This window comes from Prionailurus viverrinus, unplaced genomic scaffold (assembly GCF_022837055.1).
Source record: "Prionailurus viverrinus isolate Anna unplaced genomic scaffold, UM_Priviv_1.0 scaffold_63, whole genome shotgun sequence".
Lineage (NCBI taxonomy): Eukaryota > Metazoa > Chordata > Mammalia > Carnivora > Felidae > Prionailurus > Prionailurus viverrinus.
The window spans coordinates 263,288-287,924 of record NW_025927625.1 but is presented as its reverse complement, the minus strand read 5'-3'; the positions used below and the strand labels follow the sequence as shown (position 1 = coordinate 287,924).

At 64.1% G+C, this 24,637-nt stretch overlaps 1 protein-coding gene across 1 annotated transcript; it reads left to right on the top strand.

Annotated features, from left to right (window-relative positions):
* The first annotated feature begins 319 nt into the window (after nt 1-319).
* Nucleotides 320-23,610, top strand: NKD2 (NKD inhibitor of WNT signaling pathway 2). Its single transcript, XM_047848430.1, is given in 14 exon segments — nt 320-425; nt 687-766; nt 17,489-17,549; nt 18,703-18,830; nt 19,316-19,411; nt 19,916-20,063; nt 20,331-20,415; nt 21,072-21,199; nt 21,469-21,794; nt 21,796-21,849; nt 21,852-22,113; nt 22,221-22,272; nt 22,588-22,776; nt 23,442-23,610. Coding segments are annotated over 14 exon segments (1,884 nt in total).
* Nucleotides 23,611-24,637: the final 1,027 nt, after the last annotated feature.

Genomic DNA, 24,637 nt, shown 5'->3' with positions numbered 1-24,637 from the left:
GGTCCACGGAGGGCCTTGCCCACCCTCGTGGCTGCTGGTCCCAGGGCCTCGCGCTAGCGGGCGCCGTCCCGCCACGTCCCCACGCGGCACGCGCCCCTTCGAGGGCTCCCTGGCGGAGGCGGCGGGCGGGCCGCGATGCGCTGCGGTCGGCGGCCGCGGGGGGGCGCTGCGGGGGCCGCGCTTAAAGCCCGGGCGCGGGCGGGCGCGGGCGCCGGGCCGCCGCCGTCGCCTCCCCGTCCGCGTTCCCCGCCCCGGTGCCCGGTACACGCGCCCCCCCGCGGACGCCCGCCCCGCCCCTGAGCGCGGGGCCCCGGGCGGCATGGGGAAGTGTCAGTCCAAGCGCGGCGAGCGAGGCCACTCACCGGCCCCCCGCGGCCCCCCGCGCCCCGGCCGCGCCGCAGCGCCCCAGAGAGAGAACCCCGAAGGTGAGCGCGCGCGGCTGCCGCCGGCCGGGACCCCGAGCCCAGAGCCCGCGGGGTGCGGGGACGCCGCCGCGGGGGCTCCGGGAGCGCGCAGGTCCCCCCGACCCCAGCCCCTGAGTCCCGAGCCCCGGGGCGCGCGGGGATGGGGTGGGCGCGCCGGGCGGGGACCCGGCTCGGGGCTCGGGGCTCGGGGTTCAGGGGCTGACGCGCGTCTCCTTCCTCCTCGGTGCCTCGTTTCCCGCGCGTCCGCTCGCGCGGCCGCAGGGGACAGCTTCGCGGTGTCCGCGTACGCGAGTGGCCACAAAGGCGCGGAGGAGGCAGAGCGGCGCGTCGGCGGCAAGCAGGTAGGCGCGGGCCGGGGAGCGGGCGCCAGAGTTGTGACCCCTGGTCCGGACCTGCGAGGTGGCCCGCCGCCGGGGTGACCCCAGCTGGGCCCAGAGCCCGTCCCTGCCCAGCCTCTGAGTCCCAGGCTGGGGTGTTGTGGCACCAGGGCCTCAGGATCCCAGCTGGAGGCGGCGGAGGGGGGGGCTGGGCATCAAGGTGCTTTAGGGTCAATGGCTTGCACTGGGGTTTGAGACCACCGCCCCTCCCGTCTGTGGGGTGGGTGGCCACTGGCCTGCAGGGAGGCTCATGGGAAAGGCAGGCTCCAGATGCACAGCCAGGGGCCCCGACTGTGGGCTCAAGACCCAGCCGTCGGGCAGAGTGGGTTTGAAAGGTGTTGGGTCTAGAAGCAGAGAACGGCCCCTGCCTGGGGTACCGGGGGGACCTTGAGTAAAGTAGACCCACAGTTTGTCAAGCAGAAGGTGGTCCCAGCATCGGCGTGAACTGGGTCCCTGTAGAGGGCCACCCCAGGTGGCCGAGGCCCCTGCCCCTGTCCTGCCTGCCCCCACACCCCCAAAGTCCACGGCAGGCAGAGTGCATCAGCTCCCTTATTTGAAGGATGTTCTTCTGGCTGTTGCTAAATAAAATTCCACGTCTGTTTAGACACTTGTGCAGCGGGGTCCTGAGAAAGGGCTCAGATGTATCCTGAAAAGGAGACACCCTGGAGTCACGTTCGTGCTCTCTGGGAGGGCCGTGAAGTAGGGAATGCACCTGAGGGCATTTTCTGGGTACCTCGTAATAACGCCGGTTGGACGTGTGCCCCTCCATGCAGGGGACCAGACAGCACTGCTGGTTTCTGCCTTTTCCCCCTCGTCAGAGAGAGGTGCCAGTAAGGGGCTGGAGCCTCGTCAAGGCTCGGCCGTCCTGCATGTGGTCAGTCAAACGTCGCCTGCCTGTAACTTCACATCGAGGTCAGGCCTGGGGGCGTGGGCGCAGGGCCTGGCTCTGTGCACTCAGGAGGTCTCTGGGCAAGCGCACTCACTCGTTGGGAACGTGGCAGTGACACACGGGGCAGTCCCAGCACCAAGCGGCCTGCTTCTGCTGGGCCACGGGGCTCGCAGAGAACACGCTGTTGCCGATGAGAACACGGCACTGGGACTGGAATGGCCCTCCAGGCCCACGGGTCCCGGGGTGGCCCTCCAGGACAATGGGTCCCGGAAGGGCCCTCTAGGCTCCGCTGTGATCTGAATGTTTGCGTTCCTCCAAAGTCTGTTTGTTGAAGCTTGGCCCTGGGGTGATGGTGTCAGGCGGTGGGGGCTTTGGGAGGTGCTCAGGTCATGTGGACAGAGTGCCTGTGACAGCGTTAGTCCCTTAGAAGTGGCCCCACAGAGGTAGGTCCCTGTCCCATCTGCTGTGGGAGGACACTCGAGGAAACACCATCTAAGGATCAGAGAGAGGCCTCACCAGACACGGAACCTGCCCCCACCTCGAGCTTGGGGTTCCGGTGTCCAAAGTGTGAGAACTGAGTGTCTTTACAAGCCCCCAGCGTGTGCTGTTCGAGTCGCCCAAGCTGATTGGTAGAAGCAGGTGTCTTAACACCAGGATACAGGAAGAGCAGAATGACCTGAAAGACATTTCAGCTTTGAAACAACAGCGTGGCTTCTACTGTGTCTCCCTCATTTGGCCGCGGGGATGTGAGCCTTCGGCACCAGCCTCAGGCTGACCCACTGGCCCAGGTGTACCTCACTCCAGCACTGGTGTCCTTGCAGCCACCGCGTCCCTGAACGTAGCCTGGGCAGCTCTTGCCCAGCACGGGGTCGGACCCCGGAAACTGCTCGGTCAGAGACGTTTGGGGGTCGGGTCCTACGTTCCTCCTGTTTACGGCTTGGCGTCCTGCTCCCTTCTCCTCTGCGCCGTCCAGCTCTGTTCTTGGCCCTGCCCCCCAGGGGTGCCCGGGGAAGGCCAGCTGGAGTGTTCAGCGCAGCCCAGGGGGACACGCGCCTTTTCTGCAGTTGGTCAGTGGTTCCGTGCCGACCGAGCTGCCCTGTGTGGTCACCAGAACTGTGGCGAACCACCTGGTGGAAATTAAGTGTGTGCCCACCTCCTGTCTTCCCCCAAAATAAAGGAAATGAGGTCGGTTTTCCCCCATTTAACGTCTGTGCACGTCTGTGCCCCTGGTGCCTACTTAGCGCACGTCTAAAACACTCTTGTAAATATTAGCATTTTCTAGGCAGCTGGACCGCCTGTGTCCAGGTCTGGAACGGCCTTCCTTGTTGCTTCTGGGAGACGCTACGGTTTGACATTGGCAGGACCTGTCTCCTCTGCCAAGTGCCCCCCGCGGGGCCAGGCTGTGCCACGTGACGGGGGGGTGCTGGCAAGTGCCGCCCAGAGGACCCCGGAAGGGGGTCCCGCGGGTCGTACATGCAGGGCGTTACCAGGAAGGAGGGCAGCAGCACCAGAAGCACTTGACGGTGCTGTCTCTAAAGCGGGGGCACGGCCTTCGGGCGGCAGGGTGGTGGTTCCAGGTGGTTCCAGGTGGGGACAGTTCGGGGCGGCAGGTGAGGACCAGGCGAGGCCGGGGGCCAGGGCAGAGGACCCCTCCGTGTTGGCCGCGGTGGGCCGGGGTCTGGTCGGCAGAGCCTGTCCCCCGTGCTGGACCGTGGTCGCAGAGGCACTTCCCGGGGCTGCTGGTCTCCCGAGAAGCTCCCAGCAAGCTGCGGGAGACATGGCAGGTGCGGCTGCCCGCCCCGGGGACAGGCGGGCTTGTGACGGCTTGTGTCCTCATGGGCGGCGGCTTGAGGGAGCGTGGAGCCTCCTCATCCACAGGCGCCCTCGGGGAGCTTCAGAGAAGCACCAGGGTGGTCCCCGCGCTGGGAGCGCCGTGCCGGGGTCTCCGCACGAAGCGAAGGCAGGACCCACAGCGGCCCGCAGGCCACACGCCCGTCTCGCTGCTGAGCGAAGCCCCGAGTGTCAACCCCGAGTGTCCATGCTGCCGTGTGGAGCCATGGGGCCGCCGGATGGGCCAGCCGGTGCCAGCCGGGGACAGGGTCTGGGGCCCAGAGAGGAGTGTGAGGTGAACACACCCACGTCCGGGCACCGATTTCCTTCCCCTGCACTCGTGGGCTCCCGTGTAAGCATCTGAGGGGCCCGGCTGCCCCCGCTCTTCTCAGGGAAACCCCCCTCGGCCCCTCCTGCGCCCCCTTCTCCCCCACTGCCTCTCCTGTTCCTTTTCTCTCAGGCCTGCTGGAGGCTCGCTGGCCTGTGGGGAGGCCCAGCGGGCCCTGACCATCTCGGGGTGCGGCATCCTCTTGGTCCTTGGGGACGCCCACATGTGTGTGCTTAACCCAGGAGGGGCCAGCCCACTGCTGTGGGGTCCCTGGGTCCCCAGGTGAAGTTTGGAGCAGATCAGCCCCTGACCCCAGCAGGAGGGTGTGGGTGGTTCTTCCTGAAGGAAGCTGGACCCCCGGTCTTATGTGGGCACCGGGTACCGGGTTCCACATCTTTCCACAGTCGATGGATAGCTGATCAATGTAAGCACATGCTGGGAATGGCTTAGAATGAAGTATTTTCTTTTATTTATTTTATTTTTTGAAGTCTACTTATTTATTTTTGAGAAGGAGGGAGCGAGTGAGCAGGGAGGGGCAGAGAGAGGGGGAGAGAGAGAGAATCCCAATCAGGGTCCGCGCTGTCAGCACAGAGCCCACTTGGGGCTCGATCCCACAAGCTGTGGGGTCATGGCCTGAGTCGAAACCAAGAGTCAGAAGCTCAACTGTCTGAGCCGCGCAGGCACCCTAGAATTAAGTGTTTTAAAATAATCATATAAAAAAGCAGCCTCGGGCTACCCGTATTGGCTGCTGTATCAAACTGCCTAAAACCGCGGACATTTATTCTGTGCTGGTTTGGGGTGGGAGGGGGGGAGTCCGAAACCAGGCCGTCAGCAGCGCTGTGCCTCCCTGATGGCTCTGCGGGACGGTCCTTCCTGGTCTCCTCCAGCTCCGGGGGCAGCCGGTGTCCCTGGGCTTGTGGCCGCAACAGCCCCATCCCTTCCCAGGTCCACATGTGGCCTCTTCCTGTGTCTCTGTGTGTCCCCTCCTCTTCCTGCAAGGACACCAGCCACTGGTTAGAGTCTGCCCAGATCCAGCACAATCCCATCTTAACAGACGACATGTGCAAAGACCGTGTTCTCCAATAAGGTCTCGATCCGAGGTTCCAGGGAGACGCGGGTTCCGGGAGGCACCGTTCCGCCCGGTACAGCTCCACGACGTGCCAGGTTGGAACGCGCTGCTTTCCTCATTAGCCTAAAAGGGACTAGCAGCGGCCGTGGGTAGCAAAGCTTCCCGTCGAGGCTGGTGCGGCCTTCACACTAACGCGTCAGCGGAGGCCCTTGTTCTGAGGCCGACCCGAGAGCGTCCACACTGAGCCCCAGCTGAATAGCTGTTTCGGGATTTGCTGATCCCAGAACGAACCTCTAGACTCGCGTTCTCTGAGCAGGAACACTGAGCAGTGCTGGGCACACGCAGATAGGCCTCTGGTGTCAAGACAAGCTCTCGGCTGCTGAGGCACAGCAGTCGCGCTCCCCAGATCCCTGGTTGGCCCCATCTGGGTCAGCTTTAGGTTCTTCCGCGGCCAGCCTGGAAGGGAGGGCGGCTGGCAGGTGGGCCCTCCCGGGGGGTCTGTTAAAGGGATCGTGACACAGTCGCTTTGCACCCGGAACAGCTGGCGTCGACTTGGGGCCAAGTCAGGGGTGTGGAGCTGTAGCTCGAGGAGGGAGACCTCAGGAACCCCCCGCAGGCCAGCAAGCCCCTGGGCCGGGCAGACCCTGAGGGCGCTATGCATCCACAGGCACCAGCGTCCCCAGGTGGCAAGGACACTCTCCAGCCAGACCACCCGCAGGACGCAGGCTCCTCCTTCTCTTCATGCCAGCGAGCAGGCCCTGTCCCCCCGCCTGTCCCATCTTCACCCCGTTCCTCGGGAAACCCGTCAACTCAGGCTCTTGATGTTGAGGGTTAGAATCAGCCATTTCTCCCTGCCTCTGCTGTGACCTGCTCCCCACGCCCCGCTGCCCACACACATCTGTGACCTGCCCTCCACCTCGGAGCTGAAGGGGCTTTGGGGACACAGGGCTGATGCCAGCACCTCCTCAGGGAGGAAGATCTGAGAGGCTGACACCCCTCCCTGTGTCTCACCTCTGACCTTGCTCAGGGGCACCCACTCTGCCCCTGCCTCCTCCCTGGTCCTGCCCTAGGGCCTTTGCACGTGCTGCCCTCTGCCTGGAAGCCCATCCCCACAGCTCGGCTCACCACCTCCCCGCCTTCAGGTGTCTACTCACACGTCAGCTTTTGGGAGGCCTTTTAAGACTCCTGCCTGGAACCTTCAGGCCCTCCCAGGGGCTGAGCTGGTGCTCCCCAGGGACACCATGGGCCTTCACGGGCTCAGTGCCGCCTCATTTGTACAACTTGACCCCAGGTGCATGTACCCGGAGCGTGGGGTCACCTGCCTTCAACGGGAGAGCCGCACCGTCCAATTTCCATGTGAGGCCAGAGCCATCGTTCTGGACGCTCCACCATGTGTGACAGTGACCTGTCGGAACGGAGAGCTGGCTTGTGTCAGGACCCTCGCGGGGGCTGCCCCTCTGCTGAGAAGCCCGGCTGAGACCGGACGCAGGTCCTCACAGGGACCCCACCTGTGTCCTGTGCCACCCCTGCAGCCTCGGGGGCCCCGCCGGCAACCTTTGTCTCCGCTCCAGTCACACTGGGTCCCTTCTGTCCCGCCTGCTGTGCTAGCTGGAGTTTGCCCGCGGCGCTGGGCAGCCCATACCAGCCGGAACTGGAAGGATCTGTTTTCCTTTCATTCTGCGATGTCCTCCGAGGAGAGTATAACTCGGTCTGAATCAGAGAAGGGAAGCCACATACCAGTTTTAACACCAAAACTGACCCTGGACATTATGTTAGCGCGGCTGCTAAAGCTTCTCGGAGGACTCGGATTCTGAGCACGGCCAGGACTCAGTAGCCTTCCCTGCCGTCGGGAAGGTGAGGCCACCGGACTTCGTCCCCGAGCCCCCGCCCTCCCCAGACGTGGGCCCGCCCGTAACCGTGGGTCTCGGGTCCCAAGCCTGTGTCCTTCTGGGACTTGGCCTCTTGCAGGAGCTCAGGGGCAGGGGAGGCCCAGGGTGGCTCTCCTTACCTTCTCTCTGCCTCAGCCTGACCCTCCAGAGGGACCCCTGCAAGCAGCCCCTCAGTCCTTCCTTCTCTGTCATCTGGGGCCTGGACAGCCAGCCCTCCTTCCAGCACCTTCCACTGGGCTCCCCAAAGCTCACCCTCCTCTCCACACACTCTGGCCTGCAGCCCTCAGCCCCCAGCCCGCAGTCCCCAGCCCCCAGCCCCCAACCCTCAGCCCCCAGCCCCCAGCCCTCAGCCCCCAGCCCCCAGCCCCCAGCCCCCAGCCCCCAGCCCCCCAGCCCCAGCCTGCAGTCCCCAACCTGCAGCCCCCAGCCCGCAGCCCCAGCCTGAAGCCTCCTTCTGAAGACAGTCCCACCTGCGCCAGCTCCCTGCTCACTGTGTGGACAGCCCAGGCTGTCGTGGGAAGGTTTCAGGCAGCGCTGATCTCCCCAGACCCGATGGTTCGCTGCCCATTGGCTGTGGGACTCTGGCACATTCTTCGCCTCCTGCTGGTGAGGTCAGGGTTTCACGCTCAGTGTCGGGAGCAGGACGGTGCCCACAGCCCCATCCTCTGGGCTCCTGGCCTGGGTGACCAGCACCCCGTCCCGGGGCCCGTCCACTCTTGCTCCTCGGGGTCTCTTCCTGCCCCCTGGTAGCTACATGTCAGGAGTGTCCATCAACCTTGCCCGGCCCAGGAGCACCTGTCCAGCTGCCTGCCGGCCTTGTCCCCCAGGGCTGTGCTGGGCCTAAACTCCTGAGGTGTCTCCCTAGCCCCGTGCCCACGGCCTCATCTACGCAGGACGACTGGCTGGCCACCCTGGGCCCTTGTTGTCTCCCTGTCACTCAGCAGTTCCACCAGCCTTGGTCTCCACCAGGCTGAGACCCTTGTGTCCTCGCCACGCACACCCCTGCAGGCCCCGGCTTCCCACTCAGCCTCTGCCCCTTTGCTGCCCGCTCAGCCAGGTGCCCGCACCCCTGCACAGGAGCCTCCCCACGCCCCCAGGAGTCCGAGTGTAGCCAGGTCTTTCGTGGTCGTGGACTCCCCTGCCTGACCTCCCACCGCCCCAGTGTGGCTTCTGGCTCAGCCCTGCCCGCGGACATCTGAGTGCCCCTCGGCCCAGCTGGATTTCTGAGGTTCTGTGGGCCCTGTGTCCCTGTGTCCCCCCAGGTGCCCTCTGCACTCCGGCCTGCCCTGCGCTCACCAGGCCCTGGGGCCCCTCCTGGGAGGACGGGCACCTGCTGTCTCATCCTGGGCCTCTGCAGACCTGCTCCTTCTCTGCGCTTGGCCACAGGCCCCTCTGGGCAGGCTGAACCACGGAAGCTTCCGGGCCCCTCCCGGTCTGCAGACCTCACCCAGTGGAAGCACACAGGCATAGAGTGATCTGTGTGCTCTGGGGTGGGGGGGGGGGGGGTGGGCTTCAGGACTGGCCTTCACTTGCCCAGGTCCTGGAGTTGTTTTCTGGGCATGGAACAGGGTTTCCAGAAAGATCTCAATGCAGCGATCGTTGCTTGGAGGGATTCCCAGGAAATGGGGAAGAGCGCTGGAAGCCAGCCCCACGAGAGGCCCAGACAAAAGCCGCTCTGCAGGGGGACACGAGCCAGCGGTCCGTCTGTCCATATGTCTGTCCAGGGCTCTTGGTGGCTAACTGCCCCCTTCTTGCTCCTTGTAAGGAGACAGCCACCAGGCAGGGCCTGGACCGGCCCAAGTCACGCCCCAGGTCACGCCCCAGGTCACTCCTGAGCGTGTCCGTCTTCCACACGAGCGTCGACACGTCCTTCCCGTGGAACCCCACGAGGACCTGTTGTGGCAGCGTGAGATGGCCACCAAGATGAGTGACAGGTCTGTCGTGTCACGGGGCCGGGGGGGCGGTCGGAGAGCTGGTCACGCCGCGGGGGGGGCAGAGAACTGGGAGCATAGTTTGGCTTGCCGTCACGTGGGGACCTCGGCAGTGACGAGGCGCACAGGTCGGCTGTTTGCTGTGCCCCCAGAGGAGACACGCGTGTCACCTGTCAGGCTTCGAAACACCTCGGTAGCCGTGCGTCGGTGTTATTGGCTCTTTGGCAAACCTGTTTGCTTATCTGCACCCGGGAGCCTCTTCCCTTGGCGGGGGACGGCCAGGACCCTCTGCTGCGGGCTCTCTCACGCTCCGCTGGCACGCAGGCTCTGCCGCCTCCTGCGTGTGCGCCGTGCAGCGGGGGCTGGGGTGTGGGTGAAGCCCGGACCGCGTGGTCCCGTGGACGTGGGGTGGGAGGGGTAGACGTGGCTCGGTGCGTGCTACCAGAGACATGCGCGTTCTCTCCAGGCACCTTCGCAGGCCGGCTTTTCTCTGACCGAGTGCCCGAGTGGAGGCCCAGACACGGTCCCCTGAGGGGCTGTCCCAAGATGTCCTGCCGGGCAGGGGCCACCCGGCACACACCCTTTCTGCCCTCTGCTGCCCGCGCAGCGGCCTTCCTCACGGGTCCTGGGACCCCTCTCTGGCTGGCACCTGCTGGCACCTGCCTTCTCATTCTGCAGAGCGCCCTCCACAGTGTGACCCAACACATCCAGACACCGGGTTCAGACCCGGGACGTGAACCACAGCACGGGAGGAGCGGGGCTGGGCACCGGCTGTCCTCCCTCTGCCTGCCTCCGGGGCATCCAGCGTGGGGGCACAGTGCCCTTGACAGCCCTTGCCTGGAGGCTGAATTTGGGAGCAGGGTGGGGCCCGGGCCTAGACAGCCGCTCTGCCGAGGGCGCCAAGGTCGGGGTCACTGCCGACAGCGGTCGACTCCTAGCCACGATGCGGCAGGTCAGACGTCAGGGCCTCCGGATGTGCAAAGTGGGCCCCACTTTCGGTCCTGGCCTGAAGCCGCGCTCACCGAGGCCTTGGCAAGGCAGGATGGCCGGGCGGGCCAGGGTCCAGCTGGCTCTCCCTGTGGCCTGGGGAGCCTGCACACGTCTCCAGGCCTCAGTTTCTCCATCTGTAGGTGGGGGCATGGGACTAGGCGCCGTCCAGTAGAACTGGACTGGATGTACCCACACTGCCCACAGGGGTCACCCTCATGCTTGAAATGTGGCGGTGCAACAGAGAGATGGATTTCTAACGCGGTTCCGTTTGAATACGTTGAAATTTAAATGGCCACGTGGCCGTGGCTGTGGCTGCCACGTGGACAGTACAGCCCCGGGAGGCTGCATTTGGGGTGTAGCCAACTCCGTGTCCCCTCCCTCCGCGGCTGGGGTTGGTCACGGCGGTTTTCGTGTGTTTCAAGAGTCGTCAGCCAGGTCAGTGTGAGAGTGCGATGTGGGTGTATACGCCCTACTCACGTGTGTGTGTCGGGGGCTTGGCTTTTAAAATTGTCAAGAATCCTTTTAGACGAAAGAAGGCCAATCAGACCATTAGCACTAGCGTCTCTATGGTTTACCTTGTGCGGTGTGCAACACGTTCTCGACACATAAATGCGGAAACGGGGGAGTGCACCATGGGAGTGATACGCGCCGTGCCTCACGGGATGAGGGAGAGCCTCCTAAAACGAGGGCAAATTGAAGTTGGGAACGGGCTGCCCTCTCTCCCTAGAGACGAGGAGTGAAGACGGTGAGTGGCTGGGCTGAGGGGAGACACCGGGGCGAGATTCCACGGGCGTCACGCTGAGGGCCGTGCAGGCCCGGGGACTGGGCTGGCCGGAGGCGCTGACCCAGCTGCCCGGAAACCGATGTCACAATGGAGGGACCGCGTTTGCCGTCCTGCCTCACACAGCAGGGAGACTGCATGGGGCACGGAACACAGCGACCGTCAGACGACGCAGTGTGGGGCGGTGACCCCTGGGAGGCACGGGGAGCAGGCGCTGGTTTCCGGGTCACAGCGTAGAAAGAGGGAGCGGGGACACCGGCAGAGGAGGGGCTGCCTGGAGAGCAGGGGCAGGGGGTCCCCGCGGGTCCAGGTGGGGGCCGACCTGCACAGGTGAGAAGCTGGGAAGGAGCCGCCAGGAGCGTGTAGGCAGCTTGTGGGGTCCAGACAGGTGTGGGAAGTCAGGTCCCCTCGGGAGTGCATCCAGGCTGGGCCGTCGGGGGACGGCACGGCGTGACAAAACAGCGCTGTGCCCCCACAGGATCCAGCCCGACCTGCAGCGTGCGATCGAAATTGCTCGGTCTTGTGAATGATTGAGACCTCATGACCATGACCTGAAGAAAATCCATCGGCGCAGACTGAACCATAACAGGGCTGAGAAACAGCCCGGAAGACACGAAAACGGTAATACGTCTCACGTGTTCACGAAGGTAGAGGAAACGTCACCGGAGGTGGGAAGTGCGGACGCACGTTCTAGACGGGAGGACACGCGCCCCAGTGAGCAGCGCGCAGTGGCGGGCAACGTCGGTGACCTCTCCCTACGGGAGGCTAGCGCCTGGCCAGCGGCACCGTAGACGTGGGCCGGGACGGAGCACAGAGAGGGGCCTGCACGGCCGTGTGCGCAGAGCGCCGGGGGCTGCGGGACCCCGTCCTGGTCCGACGCGCCTAGAGAGCGTGGAAGGGGGAGACCAGCAAGGGTTTCAGGAAATACGGCCCCAGGTTTTCCAACGTAATAAAACTCTAAACCACAGGCCGAAGGTGCTCCGTGCCTTCAGGCAAACGAAGAAAACTGTGCCAGGATGTCTGACAATCCAGTTGCTGAAAACCAACAACAAGGAGAGAAATTCTAAGGCAGGCAGAGCAACCACATCTTCCAGTCTCGCGGCGGGAGGGCGGGGGGGGGGGGGGGGGGCGGGCCTTGCAGCCCCTGCCGACCCCTGCAGGCCTCGCCTACGAACTCTGGCCGCGACCCGCTCGCTGCAGCGGCAGGGTCGGGACCGCCCGTCACAACAGCCATTCCCCCCTTCCACAGAGGGGAAACCAAGGCACGGTAGGGTTAGGGGATCGCCCGGGGTCGCGCCGCGTAGAGCCGTGCAGCCGGGACCCAACCCAGGCGGGCCCCGCGCTGCTCACGGGCTGCGGGAGTCAGACAGCGGGGCACGGGGGGGACACCGGGTGGGGCGAGTCCCGGGCCAGAGGGCAGTGTGACCAGGCGACTGTGCGGATCCCGTCGCCATCCCGGGAACCACTGCGCTGTGTCACCTGACCAGCGGCCCGGCAAGCATGTGTCCTGCACTCGGGGCTCGTCCTTCACACTTGCAGTTCCCGGTTCTGAGTCCGGATCATCACTTAACTAAGACGTGTGCAGGCCTCCTTGAAGGTGGGAGGGGTGCGGGCACAGGAGGGGCATGGCCGGCACGAGCTGCTCCCTCTGAGCTCAGGGGTCTCCCCAGAGGCTGGGGGGGCCGTCCGTCCCTGCCGTTCGAGGGCTGTGTTTGCACGTGACGCGAGCGAGAAGGTTCCAGAGGAAGAAACAGTGCGTATCACCTTCCCCAGAGTAGCCCAGTCCTCAGGGTCGTGTGCCGGAACCAGATAGGAGCCGTTCAACACTCCCAGCCCGTTCTTCTCTGCTCAGCACACGGACTTCACAGAGCAGACGGCGCCTTCTAAAGTAAAAAACAAACAAACAAAAGAGACCTAAAATCCACGGGTTCTTTTCCAGCTTTGGGATTAGTCTTCCGCTGAAGTGGAAACATAAGGCTTTAATACAAATGAAAGAACGGGAGAAGTCAGGGTTCCCGGGGTAGATTCAGACAGAGGGGAGCCGGCTTCTGGGTCTGCACTTTAAACCTGGCGCGTTCAACCTTGTCTACACAGGACTGGCCCGGGGTGCAGCCGCTTCCCAAGGGGATGGGGGGCTCTGTGTTGTGTTTTGTGGCCTCTGGCCAGTAAGCTCAGAGGACAGCAGCAGGATACGGAAGGTCAGTCACCCTTGATTTTCTTTTTTCTGGGAAATTATAAATCGTTAACTCTGAAGACAGAGACAGGAGCAGGCGTGTTTGGGAGCAGACAATCGAGTCTGCAGGTCAGCTGAGAAAAGTGTTCTCTAACATTTAGTGTTAGACTGAAAACAGTTCCCGGATGCTAACGTCCCTGGGGATGATTTTAGCATATTTATGGCCCCTTCTCAATTATCTGGGGTAGAAGTGTGTGTGTGCAAGTGTGTGCATGTGCATACCCATGTGCGCACGTGTGTGTGTGCACACGAGATACCATCCCACACGTGTATATTCACACGTATGTGTCCTCTCCCCCCGACATCCCCATGCACTGGGGCCGGCCGCTGGGCTGCTTCTTCCGCGGCGTGTCCTGGGTTGACGCTCCTGTCCCCCGTGCTGTGGTTTCTCAGCCATTCCCGCCACACGCTTGGCAACCATTCTCCAGCAAGGTCCAAGCGAGGGGTCCTCGGGGACAGTCTCAGGGTGTTTTCTGGGGGGAGTGGGTGCTATTAACCTCTAGAGACCAGGGGAAGCGGGGCATGTAATGCATTCTGTGTCTTTCTTAATAAAACAAGCAATTTTATGGCAAACCGTGTTGGGGATGAGACAGAGAGGAACCATTTTTGTTGTCCGACCTCATCTGGGGAGTAAGTTCCAGCAGAGAGCTGGCGTGTGAAGAGACAGACACATTTATTTCGGGTAATTTGGTCCCCAAATTACCGGGTTTCTAGACATAAATTCCAGATTGGCGATTACAAAGTCTGACGAGACAGCCCTAACCTAGAAGCACCGATGGACAAAATCTGGAAAGGCCGCTCTCAGATCTGGAAGCGTTGTCATCGTGAAAGAAAGAACCAGAAGCTGAAGCCCGCCCGCCTCCCCGGGAGCCTTGGTCTCAGGGTCCGGAGTCCTGAGCGGGGCCCCTGGGCCTCAGCACGCGTGTCGGAATCATCAAGCCCGTGAAGCCGCCGTGTCACATCTGAAACTGTTTAGCTGCGGAAACCGAGAGGCGCACTTCAAAGCCGCCCGAGGCGATCCAGACAGACTCGCTGGCGGGTCGCCGCGAGGTCACACTCCACCCGATGGCGGGTCTCCGCCTTCCTGCCTTCCTCTCGTCAAAACAGTATGGGGGCAACGCTACCCCGGGTCCCGAGACGCGTGTGGGCGGACGCGCCCCCAGACCCCCAACCGCCTCGGATTCCTGGCAGGCAGGCGTGGGGGTTCTTCTCATCCAAAGAGCTTTGGAGGCAGGGGCCCTCATGGGACCGCGGGCTGGGGCTCCTGTCCCCCACCACCCCTGCAGCCTCCCGCCCTGGCCCTCGTCCTCCCCAGGGCTCTGCACTCTTGACCCTTGACTTGGCCTCGCTCTCTGCCTTTCCCCACAAGGCCCGGGTCTGCGTGCTGAGCCCAGACTCCCCACCTCTTACCCCATGTCAATCCCGCCCCGTGTCCTGAACCCCGAGAACCCGAGTGTGAGGCCCCCACCACCCGCAGCGCTCGCCGGGCCTGTGCCCTGCACCCCTCGGCCTCCCCTCCTGGGCCCGCAAACCCCCATCTGCCCTGTCACTCCACCGTCTTCCGCCACACGGTAGGCAGCTCCTTGCCTGGCCTCCCACCCGGCCACCCAGCACCCAGGGCGGCCCCCGTCGGCGGGATTAACCCGGGGGAGGTGGTCCTGGGGGCTCCTGACGCTGCAGCCCTTGGTCTCTGGGAGTCCCGCGGCCGGTCAGCGGTGCCGACGGCAGGAGCCGCGCGCTGGAGGCTGAGAGGGCTCCTTCCCGTCCAGCCACCTGAAGACCCTCCCTGCTCTGCTGTAGAGCCACCTGCTTCTCCTGTCATCACGTCCCCGACGGTCAGAAACCCTGCTGGCTGGTCGGCAGCCCCCAGCGCGGGGTGGAGCTGGTATGAGCCGGGCCACGGTGGCGGGGGGCAGGTGGTGTGGCCGTGGAGGGGCCGGGAGCCCCGGACGTGCCGGTGGGGCCTGCGAGGAGGGACCCCCCTTGTTTCCGACTTCATGGGGATGCTTGAACAGCACCTTCTAGATGGTCGTGAGGGGCCACCCGGCATTTCAGGCCACCCTCCCCTGAGGGTCTGGGGAGCCCCAGTGGCTGTTATGCCAAGAGCATCTGGTTCTGGAAAATGCCAGCAACACACCTGCCCGGGGCCCCTCCCTCCCCTCCCTCCCCTCCCCTGCTTCCCCCATCTCTGTCTTCCTCTCCCTCCCTACCCCCACCCCATCTGTCACCCTTGCCCCACCTCTCACCCCTGCCTGGACTCCCCATCCCACCTCCCTCCCACCTCTCTCCCAGTCCTGCCCCTCAGAAGTGGAAGCAGCCTTGACCTTACATTTGAGGAACAGGCCAACGTTTCCAGGACCCTAGAGGCTCCAGGGCTCCAGGTCGGGAGTCACAAGGTAGCTGTGAGGTGCACTGAGTGGACCATTCTGCCTTTTAAAAGTTTTTTAATGTTTATTTATTTTTGAGAAACAGAGAGAGACAGAACGTGAGCAGGGGAGGGGCAGAGAGAGAGAGGGAGACACAGAATCGGAAGCAGGCTCCAGGCTCTGAGCCATCAGCACAGAGTCCGATGTGGGGCTCAAAGTCACAAGCTGTGAGATCATGACCTGAGCTGAAGTCGGATGCCCAACCGACTGAGCCACCCGGCTGCCCCTAGTTCTGCATTTTTTTAACACAGAAGAAGGGGCAGTTCACAGGGCAGCAGCTGGCAGGGGCGAGGTGGAGGGAGGCACGCGCCCACCGCTCACCGTGGGTCCCAGCAGCCCAGCCCTCCGTGGAGATGCTGGATTCTTGTCACAACAGAACGTGCTCAGGTCCTTGCTGTCACTCCTCTGGACTCAACACACAGCGAGCATCCGGGGGAGAACCCATCTCTCAGGCAGGCCGAGTGTTGTCTTGGGGAGCAAACACACAGCTGTCCCTTCCAGCCGACCTGCCCCCCGTTTCCGGTCGCAGCCTGGCTTTGAGGCGGAAGCTGAGCCTCCCCTTTGTGCTCAGGATGTTCTCACCGTGGCCTTGTGTTTACAGCAGACCCATGAGATCCTTCCAGAATGCTCAGCATTATTCCACAGAGAGCAGTTTTTGAGCCCACGCTTTAGCGGGTTGAGAAGGAAGAGGTCTTAGAAAAGCGGTTTTCCTCAGGGTATTTCCAAGGGTGAGAGAAATGGGTTTCCAAGAAAGACAGACGCTGAAATCTGAAAAGTAGACTCCTCCTGGGGGGATTGTTTGCATAACCCCAAACCCCCACACCCACATGGCCTTGACAGGAGCTGGTCCCGGCCAGGACGTGCACGTGACCTCTCAGACCTAACACCACGGGGTGGCTGGCCCGGCGTGGCCACAGTTCTGGTGGCGTGGGGGTCCCCCACAGGAGAAGGATGCCTGAGAGAGGTCCCCCCAGGGGCGGGGGATGGCATGGGGGTTCCCCAGAGGTGGGGGGTGGTGTGGGGGTATCCCCAGGGGCAGAGGGTCCTGGGGATCCTTGGGAACACGTGGCTGGACCTTCTGGCTTTTCAGGGGAGGCCGGAAGCTTACTTTTTTCGTCTGAGCTCCCAGTGTCTCTGCACCCATGGGCAGCGGTGGGGGCATCTGGCAGGCCTCCCCTGGGGAGCTGGGTTCTCCTGGCCTCCTCCAGGGCCTGTCCGGTGAGGGGCCACTTGCTAGGGAGGACGAGGAGCTTGGGAGTCTGAGCTGGGGGCGGTCTCAGCAAGAGACGTGGCCTCTGGCGGGGAACGAAGGGTGTGGGCAGGCTGTCGCTGCTCTGGCAGGGGTGGGGGCACCCTGGCGGGCTGGGGAGGGCGCTGCTGTGGGAGGTGGGCCCTTGCTGGGACTCCCAGAGGGGCAGATGGTTACGCCCTCTTCTTGATGGGACCCTGCCATCTGAGATTCGGCCCCTTGGGGCCCCCTGGGCAGGGCCCGCAGCACATCTGGCCAGGGGCTGCGGTGGGTTTGATGTGTCCCAATCCAAGCTCTCTGCCCCCCTCTTCAGCCAAAGCAGCACAGATTTAAGGCTGTCTGTGTAATGGGGACGAATCTGTCTGAAATCACCAGTCTCAGGGACAAGAATCGTCACTTCCCCACAAAGGCCCCTGGGAGGTTCGCTGGTTCCTGGGGTGGCCGGTTTCCACACCATCTTGGGGCCCTTTCGATTCAAGGAGGCTTCCCCGGTCACGTCTGGTGTTTCTTTCTCCACGTTGTTTGCTTCTGTGAATTATTTATGCAACTCCCCGAACTTCCATTCAGTAGTTTTCCTGCCGAAGCCGCTCAGATGTGCTGAGGCTCTTTCCCCATTTTTCCGTAACTGGCCTTGAGATGGGCTACGGGGTCCTCTCACGCCGTCCGGCTGCCCCGAACGCCCTCCCCGCCGCCTCCGCCCTGGGCTCTGGCAGCCGAGGGGGAGGGCAGCCCGGCACCTGTGCCAGGCTGTCCTCTAACAGCAAAGGCTATGCTGCGGGCTCAGGCAAAGGCCATGCCACTCGACCCAGGCACGCGGGGTGCATTCTACGGAGGCCGCTGTGCGCACAGGCAGCCACATCTTCCGGACACGGTACAGTCGCATCCGGAAGACCCTGGGGGGTGGGGGTTGCTTTCTAAAATCTGAGGCTCAGTGAGGTGTGGAGAGGTCATATCTCTCAGCCGAGAGCATATGACAGCCCGGGAGGCTGGCGTCCGGTTCGGGTGCCCAGGGCTCGTGCCTGGGTCTCTGCTGCTGAGCTGTGTCATCTGGCTGTCCTGTTGCTGTTGCAGGAGCTGCTCAGCGGGGACCTGCAGGAGGGACCTTTCCGGGAGGACCAGTGTCCCCTAGAGGGTAAGTCTCCTTCCCCGAACCTCATCGATAAGCCTGACCCAGGGCACGAGCAGGAACTGCGCTCAGAATGAGCTGAGCCCCTGGTGACGGGACAGCCTGCCTTGGCATGTCCCTGAAACCCGGGCCAACCCAGGGGGCTGTCGCAGGTGCCACTGTCCCCGGTCTGAAAGGCAGTTTGGCCTTAAAATATACTTCGAAATAACACTTCTCTCAGGGCTCCTTGCGTGGCTTAGGGGTCTTGGGTTTTGGATCTAGGGATGTGAGCAAAAGCTGGAGTCACAAGGGCCTCTGACCTTTTATGTGTCTGGATCCCCATGAGCCGGCGTGCAGGTGGGATGGCCAGGCTTTGTATAAAAGCCATTTGGCAAATCCAGGGTCGGGTCTGGGTCTGACATCCTGTGTCAGCAGAAGGCTGCCGGGAACGGTCAGCTGGGAAATGTTGACTGGCCAGAGTCCCGGCCACACGTCTGCATCCTCAGTGGGGTAGTCCGCCCGTGGAGCGTGACAGGTTGTCATCAGATGTGCATCGTGTGGGGTTATAAGGAGGCTCACCAGCAAGGCTGCCTTCAGAGGGGCTCCGAGACCCTCCTAGCTGGGGGCTCAGGCCCTGAGCACGTCCCCCACTGCCACCAGCATGGACACCTGCCAGCAGGTGCTAAGCCAGGACAGGCCTGAGCTCCTCTCCCAGAGAATAAATGAGCCCGGAGACGAGCACTTGACTCGTTTGGCGACTGGGTGCTTCCCACTGACGCTCAGCACACAGGCATCCCTTGGGTCCTGGAGTCCAGGGGAAACTGGACCCAGTAGATGGGGAGAGGGGGCATCCTGGGCCGGGCCCGGATGGTGCTCCTGCCCCCCTCGGGCAGGGACTTCCCTGTCCTGGCCTGCAGGGGGCCTCCTCCCCTGGGCTCCAAAGTCACTGCTGCCAGGGGTGCGGGGGGCAGAGGCAGGACGGTGCACCTGGTTAACCCTGGTGAGGGCCGCCCCGCCCTCCTCACAGGTCCCTGGTGCCTCCTTGGGGGGTGGGCTCTCAGCTCGGACCCTGATGGAGGGGACCAGAGGCTGGCAAGGACTCCAGGGCTCCCCGGCCACACCTGCCGTATCCCTCTGCCCCACCCGGAAAGGACCCTTCCCAGCCTTCTCCTCCCTCCAGTGGCAGTCACCCCTGAGAAAGCCGAGGGCCGAGGCAGCACAGGACAGCTCTTTGGCGTGCTTGATGGAGAGAAAGCAGCAAGCCGCGAGGGCCCATGAGGGCTGGGCAAGAGGCACCTGAACATCGATGTAGGTCTTTGCTCCTCCCTGCCTGCCAGGAGGTCCTGGGCCGGGATGGTGCTCCTCCCTCAGGAGGTCCTGGGCCCAGATAGTGCTTCCCCCTCAGGAGGTCCTGGGCCAGGAGGTCCTGGGCCAGGATGGTGCTCCCCCCTCGGGAGGTCCTGGGCCAAGATGCTGCTCCCCCCTCAGGAGATCCTGGGCTGGGATGGTGCTCCCCACTCAGGAGGTCCTGGGCCAAGATGCTGCTCCCCCCATCAGGAGGTCCTGGGCCCAGATAGTGCTTCCCCCCGTCAGGAGGTCCTGGGCCAGGATGGTGCTCCCCCCCCTTTAGGTGCCCCCCCCATCCCAGGAGGTCCCGACTTATGGTTTGTGCCTGCCCGCCTGGAGTGGGGGAGGGGCTGGTGTTGGAGGGCAGGCAGGGCCCAGGGCCCAGGCCCCCCTGTGTGGGGTGAGGACGACCCTGCCTGCCTCCTTCTGTCCCGTGTGCCCTGCAGGCGCTCCAGTGCGACGTCTCGGTGAAGGAGGACAACCATCAGGAGTGGACGTTCACATTCTATGGTTTCGACAACAATGGCATAGCCACCAGGGAGGTGAGGTGCCAGGCGGCCCCCGGGGAAGGCTGGGACAGCAGACACACAGAGGTTGCCCCCTCCCCGCCTGCCCTCTCAGAGCCCTGCCCTGCAGGGAGGGAGGGGGGTGGCCCGGACCTTTCCCGGGCAGCCGGTGAGGAGGGTCGGGGCTGGGGGGCAGCCGAGAGTCCCAGGGGCTCCCCTCTGCCGGCCTGTGCGTGCAGGACGTGTTTGGCTTAACGAGCAAAATTTTGACAGTTTATCTGATTCCTAAGTCTTTTGAACATAGAGTCAGTTTCAGATGGCAAGGGTCCCAGAGATGTGATCCCAATAACAGCAGGGCTGTCCCAGGCTGCCCGGTGCACGGGCTGGGCTAAATTCGGGGGCACAAAAAGGCCACTGAGACAAGCTCTGTGGGTGTCCCTGGGTCTGTGTGGGAGGCCGTGTGAATCAGGCAGACGGCCCGGAGGCAGCAGAGGGCCGCCCGCCCATCTGCCTGTGCCGGTGACTTGATGGCGTCCTCAGGACGTGTCCAGCCTGATGCACACCATCTGTGAGGCCGTCGACGCCTCCGTCAGCCACTCCTCTGGCAGCAGCAGGACCCTCCGTGTGAAACTGACCGTCAGCCCCGAGTCCTCCAGCAAGAGAAAGGAGAGTCCTCCCCCAGGCCAAGGTGAGGGGCTCCCCTGCTCAGACACCCCGGAGACCCTGCTTTAGGTGGCAGCCACCTCCTCCCTCTAGCAGCCTGTCCTGCACACCCTGTCCCCACGGCGCAGACCGCTCACTTCCTGAGCCTCTGGTTCCCCGTCACCTCTGTGTACCATCAGTGCCCCATCCCCACCAAAGGCAAGCTGTCTGTTCAGTAAACGAGTGAGTGGGTGACTGAGCGAGTCAACGACTAAGCGAGTGAAGGGTTGCCCCCCCCCCCCCCCCCCCGCAGACCGGGAGCCCACTCACTGCAGGACGGAGGGCGAGCTCAGCGAGGACCCCCGGGGGGCCGACAAGAGGCTGTCGGCACATGTCAGGTGAGTGGGGGGCTCTGCCTCGGGGGTGTCCTCAGTGGGAACAGCTTACTCACCCCTGCCGCCTGCAGGCCTCAAGGCTGTCCCCTCCGGACAGAGCCACCGAGTCAGGCATCTGGGTGCAGAGGGTGGGATGCCGGCCGAGGAGCCCGGGCACTGCCCGCCATCAGGGTGAGGGCACCGTCTGGGGGCCCCTCTGGCGGCTGGCGCTCTGCTGGAGCTGAGTGCACTCGGCGTCTGAGTGCTGGGTGAGGTTTGAAGGGCAGTGGTGGGTTGGCCTCGGACCCTGCGTCTGACCTGCTCTGGCGCCCGGCGGTCCCACGTGGTGTCTTGGTGGCCGGGCTGTGCGGAGGTCCCACGGCGGTGGCCCGATCCCGGCTGCAGGCTCTAGCCGGGAGGACACTGGAGCCCCCGTAAGTTCCGAATGGGGTTCCCAGTGGTGCTGCTGGGGTCTTGTTGGGGTCCCCGGGGCTGGCTGGGGACCTGGCCGTCCTCGAGGGCCTTTCTCCCATTCCCCTCTGGGGCAGTGGATGCCGGACAGAGGCTCCCTGCCCGGGATCCGGAGACCACCTGGCCCAGGCGTCCCCCAGTCCCCCCAGGGCCTGCTGTGGCCCGTGAGGCAGCGAGCACTCAGGCCCTCATCACCACGGTGCACGCAGGAGGCCGGGCGCTGACCCCCACCCCTGCTGTGCATGGGGCCCGTGCCGCGTGGACGAGAACACAGAGTGGAGGAACCACTACCTGGACCTGGCCGGAATCGAGAACTACACGTCTAAGTTCGGACCTGGTAGGTACCGGAGACCAGCACTCGGGGTCTGAAGTCCCGTGTGTGGACGCCCCGGGAACAGGAGCCCCCTCCCCACAAGGGTCCCCGGGTCCCTGCGACAAAGCTCACGACAGTCCCGCATCCAAACGTGGGCGTCCCAGTCGGGTGTGCGGGGTATGCTGCTCCGGCGTGAAATGTCCCGGGCCCCGCAGAGGTATCGCAGGGTGTCCCGCGTCCCAGGCCTGCGCAGGGTGTCAGGGGTGGGTCTCAGGGGTGCCCCGTGTCTGCAGGATCCCCGCCGGCACCAGCCAAGCAGGAGCATCAGGGCAAGGCCGTGCACCCCCAGAGCAGGTCCCACTCGCAGGAGGCGGACGCACACGATGCACACCACCGCAGGTCTCAGCCGCTGGCCGACCACCCCCTGCTGGCTGCAGACCCCGCCAGGGCCCTGGACGCGCAGCCCCGCCTGAAGGGGCAGGACAAGCAGCCTCTGAGGTCCCCCAAGGGCTCAGGGAGGCCACCTGGGGCGCCCGGCGGAGGCAAGCCCGGGAGAGCCTTCGGCTCCCACCTGCCGGCGGCCCCGGCCCCCGCCCCCCAGGACGGCCAGCCCTCCCCCCCCCCAGCCCCCGCCGCAGCCCTACGGCCACAAGCGCTACCGGCAGAGGGGCAGGGAAGGGGCAGGGAGGGCCACTCGCCCCCCAAGGCGGTGCCGGAGCAGGAGGCGGTGCGGGGCCCGCCGCCCCCGCTGGTGGGGGAGGGCTGTGCGGTGCCCGCGGTCCAGCACGACCACCACCACCCTTCCGAGTGCCAACTGTGCGCACCGGCCCCGGCATGGGCTCCGCGGAGGTGGCGCCGATGGACCTGGTGGGGAGGGCCTCCTTGGCCCCCGCCTCCCCGCGCCGTGCTGCCCACAGAGGCCGTGTCCGCACGGACACGTGGGACGCCACTGGCGTCTCAGCTTTGAAGCTACTCCGCGTGCCCCGTAGACACCCTCCGCGGGTGGACAAACCCAGCCGGTATCTGCTCTTGTTTGTGATTCCAGACGAGGCCCCTGTGGTGCTGGAGGGGCTCCGCTCGGACGCCACACGTCCGGTGTGGGCTCCCTGTTACGTGGCCCTTCCTGTAATCCGTTCACGAGGAAGTCCAAAGGGGGCAGCGGCAGGGGGGTGGCCGCGCAGGACGGGGCGTCGTCAGGAAACGCGGCGGCGGGGCGGGGGGCGGGGCGGGGAGGCCAGGCAGGGCCGAGGGGCTGCAGGAGGGGCCTCCGGCGTCTCCACGGACACAGACGTGGACGGCAGGCCGGCCCCTCGTGCTTGGTGGACGCAGACCCGAAGCGGCGTGGCGGCAGGCCCGGCCTCCGCCAGGTCCCCCTCTGGGAAGGCATGATCCCCATTCCCTCTGGGCGTCAGGACAAGGGCTGTGGGCCAGCAGGAAGTCTCACCCCGCCCCAGCGCTCCCAACGAGGCAGGAAGTTACTGCTCCTTTGTTCTGGAGAGGCGCGCCGACTCCGTCTCCCCGGCAGCTTGCGTGTCTGTGTCGGTGGCTTTCACTGGCCTTCGTGGCACCGCTGTTGAGGATGAAGCGTCAGTGGTCGTCGCGTGAGGTCCCCCCTCAGGCACAATGAACGCGTGTGCATTTGCAACGCGTCGGGCCCTGTTTGCAATCGAGATCTTCCGGTAGATACGGGCAGACCGCCGCCCCAGGCGGTGCGAGGCTACAGGGGTGCGGAGCCTGCGGGCCCAGGGCGCGTCCGACGCGAGCACAGGTAGAGGGAAGACTGACGCACGTGCAGGCACACGCGACTCTGTCTTTGCGGGGTTTCCTCCCCGTGTTTCTGCTCTAAAGTTCAAACGCGTAAGCAACCCGAAAACCTACGTCCCCAGCTTGGCTCGTGATAACGGGACTTGGTACCACGTCTGGGCTGTGAGGACCAGGGTTCAAGTGGAGACGGTGGCTCTCTGTACACAGGGATCTGTTTGGAGGGGTCGGGGTAACATCTGCCCCTGCCTGCTCTTCAGGACGTCCTCCTGGGTCGTGGCTGTTGTAAAGTCTGCGGGGATCTCGGAGGATCTGGCGTCTTCCCTGGGGCCCACGTCCCACCCCCAGCCCCCGGGAGACCCCCAAGCCACCCCTGCCCCTGGGGGAGCCCCCACCCCACCCCACCCCACCCCACCAGAGGACCATTTCCCTGCTTTGTTTCCTCTTTTCTGCCTAAAACTTACACATTTGTCTCTACTCGGGGAGACCTGTGTGTCTGTGCCAGCCTGCTCGCCTCACCCACACCCGCTGCCCGGGACCTCATAACGCTTCTGCTCCACGGGCTCTCGGAGGGCCCACGCCTCATCCTCGGTGCCGGGCACGTCACCAACACACCAGAGAAGCCCAGTGAACACTGGAGGGCAGCCCACAAGCCCCCTGTGGCGTGGGCGTGACCTGCCATGGGAAGTGTCAGGAGGAGGCCAGTGGGACGGTGGGCCCAGAGGTCCAGCGAAAGCGGAAAGTCCGGGCACTTTCTGATGGTCCGGAACGCAAGTGGGCACTGGGGGCCTCACCCACCCTTCCCCACCAAGCACCCTGCCGCGTGCGTCCGGGAGGGGTCTGAACCCAGCGGACCGGACAGCCCCCAGAACGGGGGACAGGGGGTCCAGGCAGGGAGGCCTCTTGAGGCGATGTCCCCGCACAATGCAGAGCCGATGGCCAGCAAGCCAGGAACTGGAGGGTCCCCTGATCTAGTTAGAGTATCTGCAAACGAACAGGAAAACAGCCCAGCCCACATCCGAGACAGGGAATGTGTGTGACCAGTGCCTCGGAGCAGCAGGGCAAAGAACAGAAGCAAAGGTACTGTCCGAACAGCACACCCGCTAGGATTCCCCACAGGTGGCATCGAGTAAATCCAGAAGCGTCTTCAGATGCCTGAGAGTAAGATTAGCAAAGCCTCTAGATACAAGTCGATGTCAAAAAGCAATTTTATTTCCACAGCACAGCCACTGGTTAGAAATTGATTTTTTCCAGATGGTATGATGGTTAACTTTGTGCCACTTGATGGGGCTGAGGGCGCGAGGGAGCTGGCGAAGCATTACTTCCAGGTGGGTCCATGCGGGCGTCTCTGGAGGTGCTGGCGTCTGACTCAGCACCTCCCAGTGTGTGCGGCGACCAGCGGACCCGTCAGGCCGGGGTGGAAGTTGTCTCTGCCGAGACCAATTCTGTCTCTCTCCTTGGGTGGGGACATCCGTCTTCTCTGACGTCAGAGCTCCGGGCTCAGGATTCAGGCCTCGGCCAGGTTTGCCCCCACGGACCTCCCTGGGGCCTCCCAGCCTCGGTATAGGATCTCAACACAGAAACTATGAACTTTATCGGAAGTCGCCCAGAAAGATCCAAACGGAGGGGTGTGGCGCGTGCCCGGGTTTGCCAGCTCGGAGCAGTGGTTTGGTCCCAGGTGAAATCTCAGCCGGCTCTCTG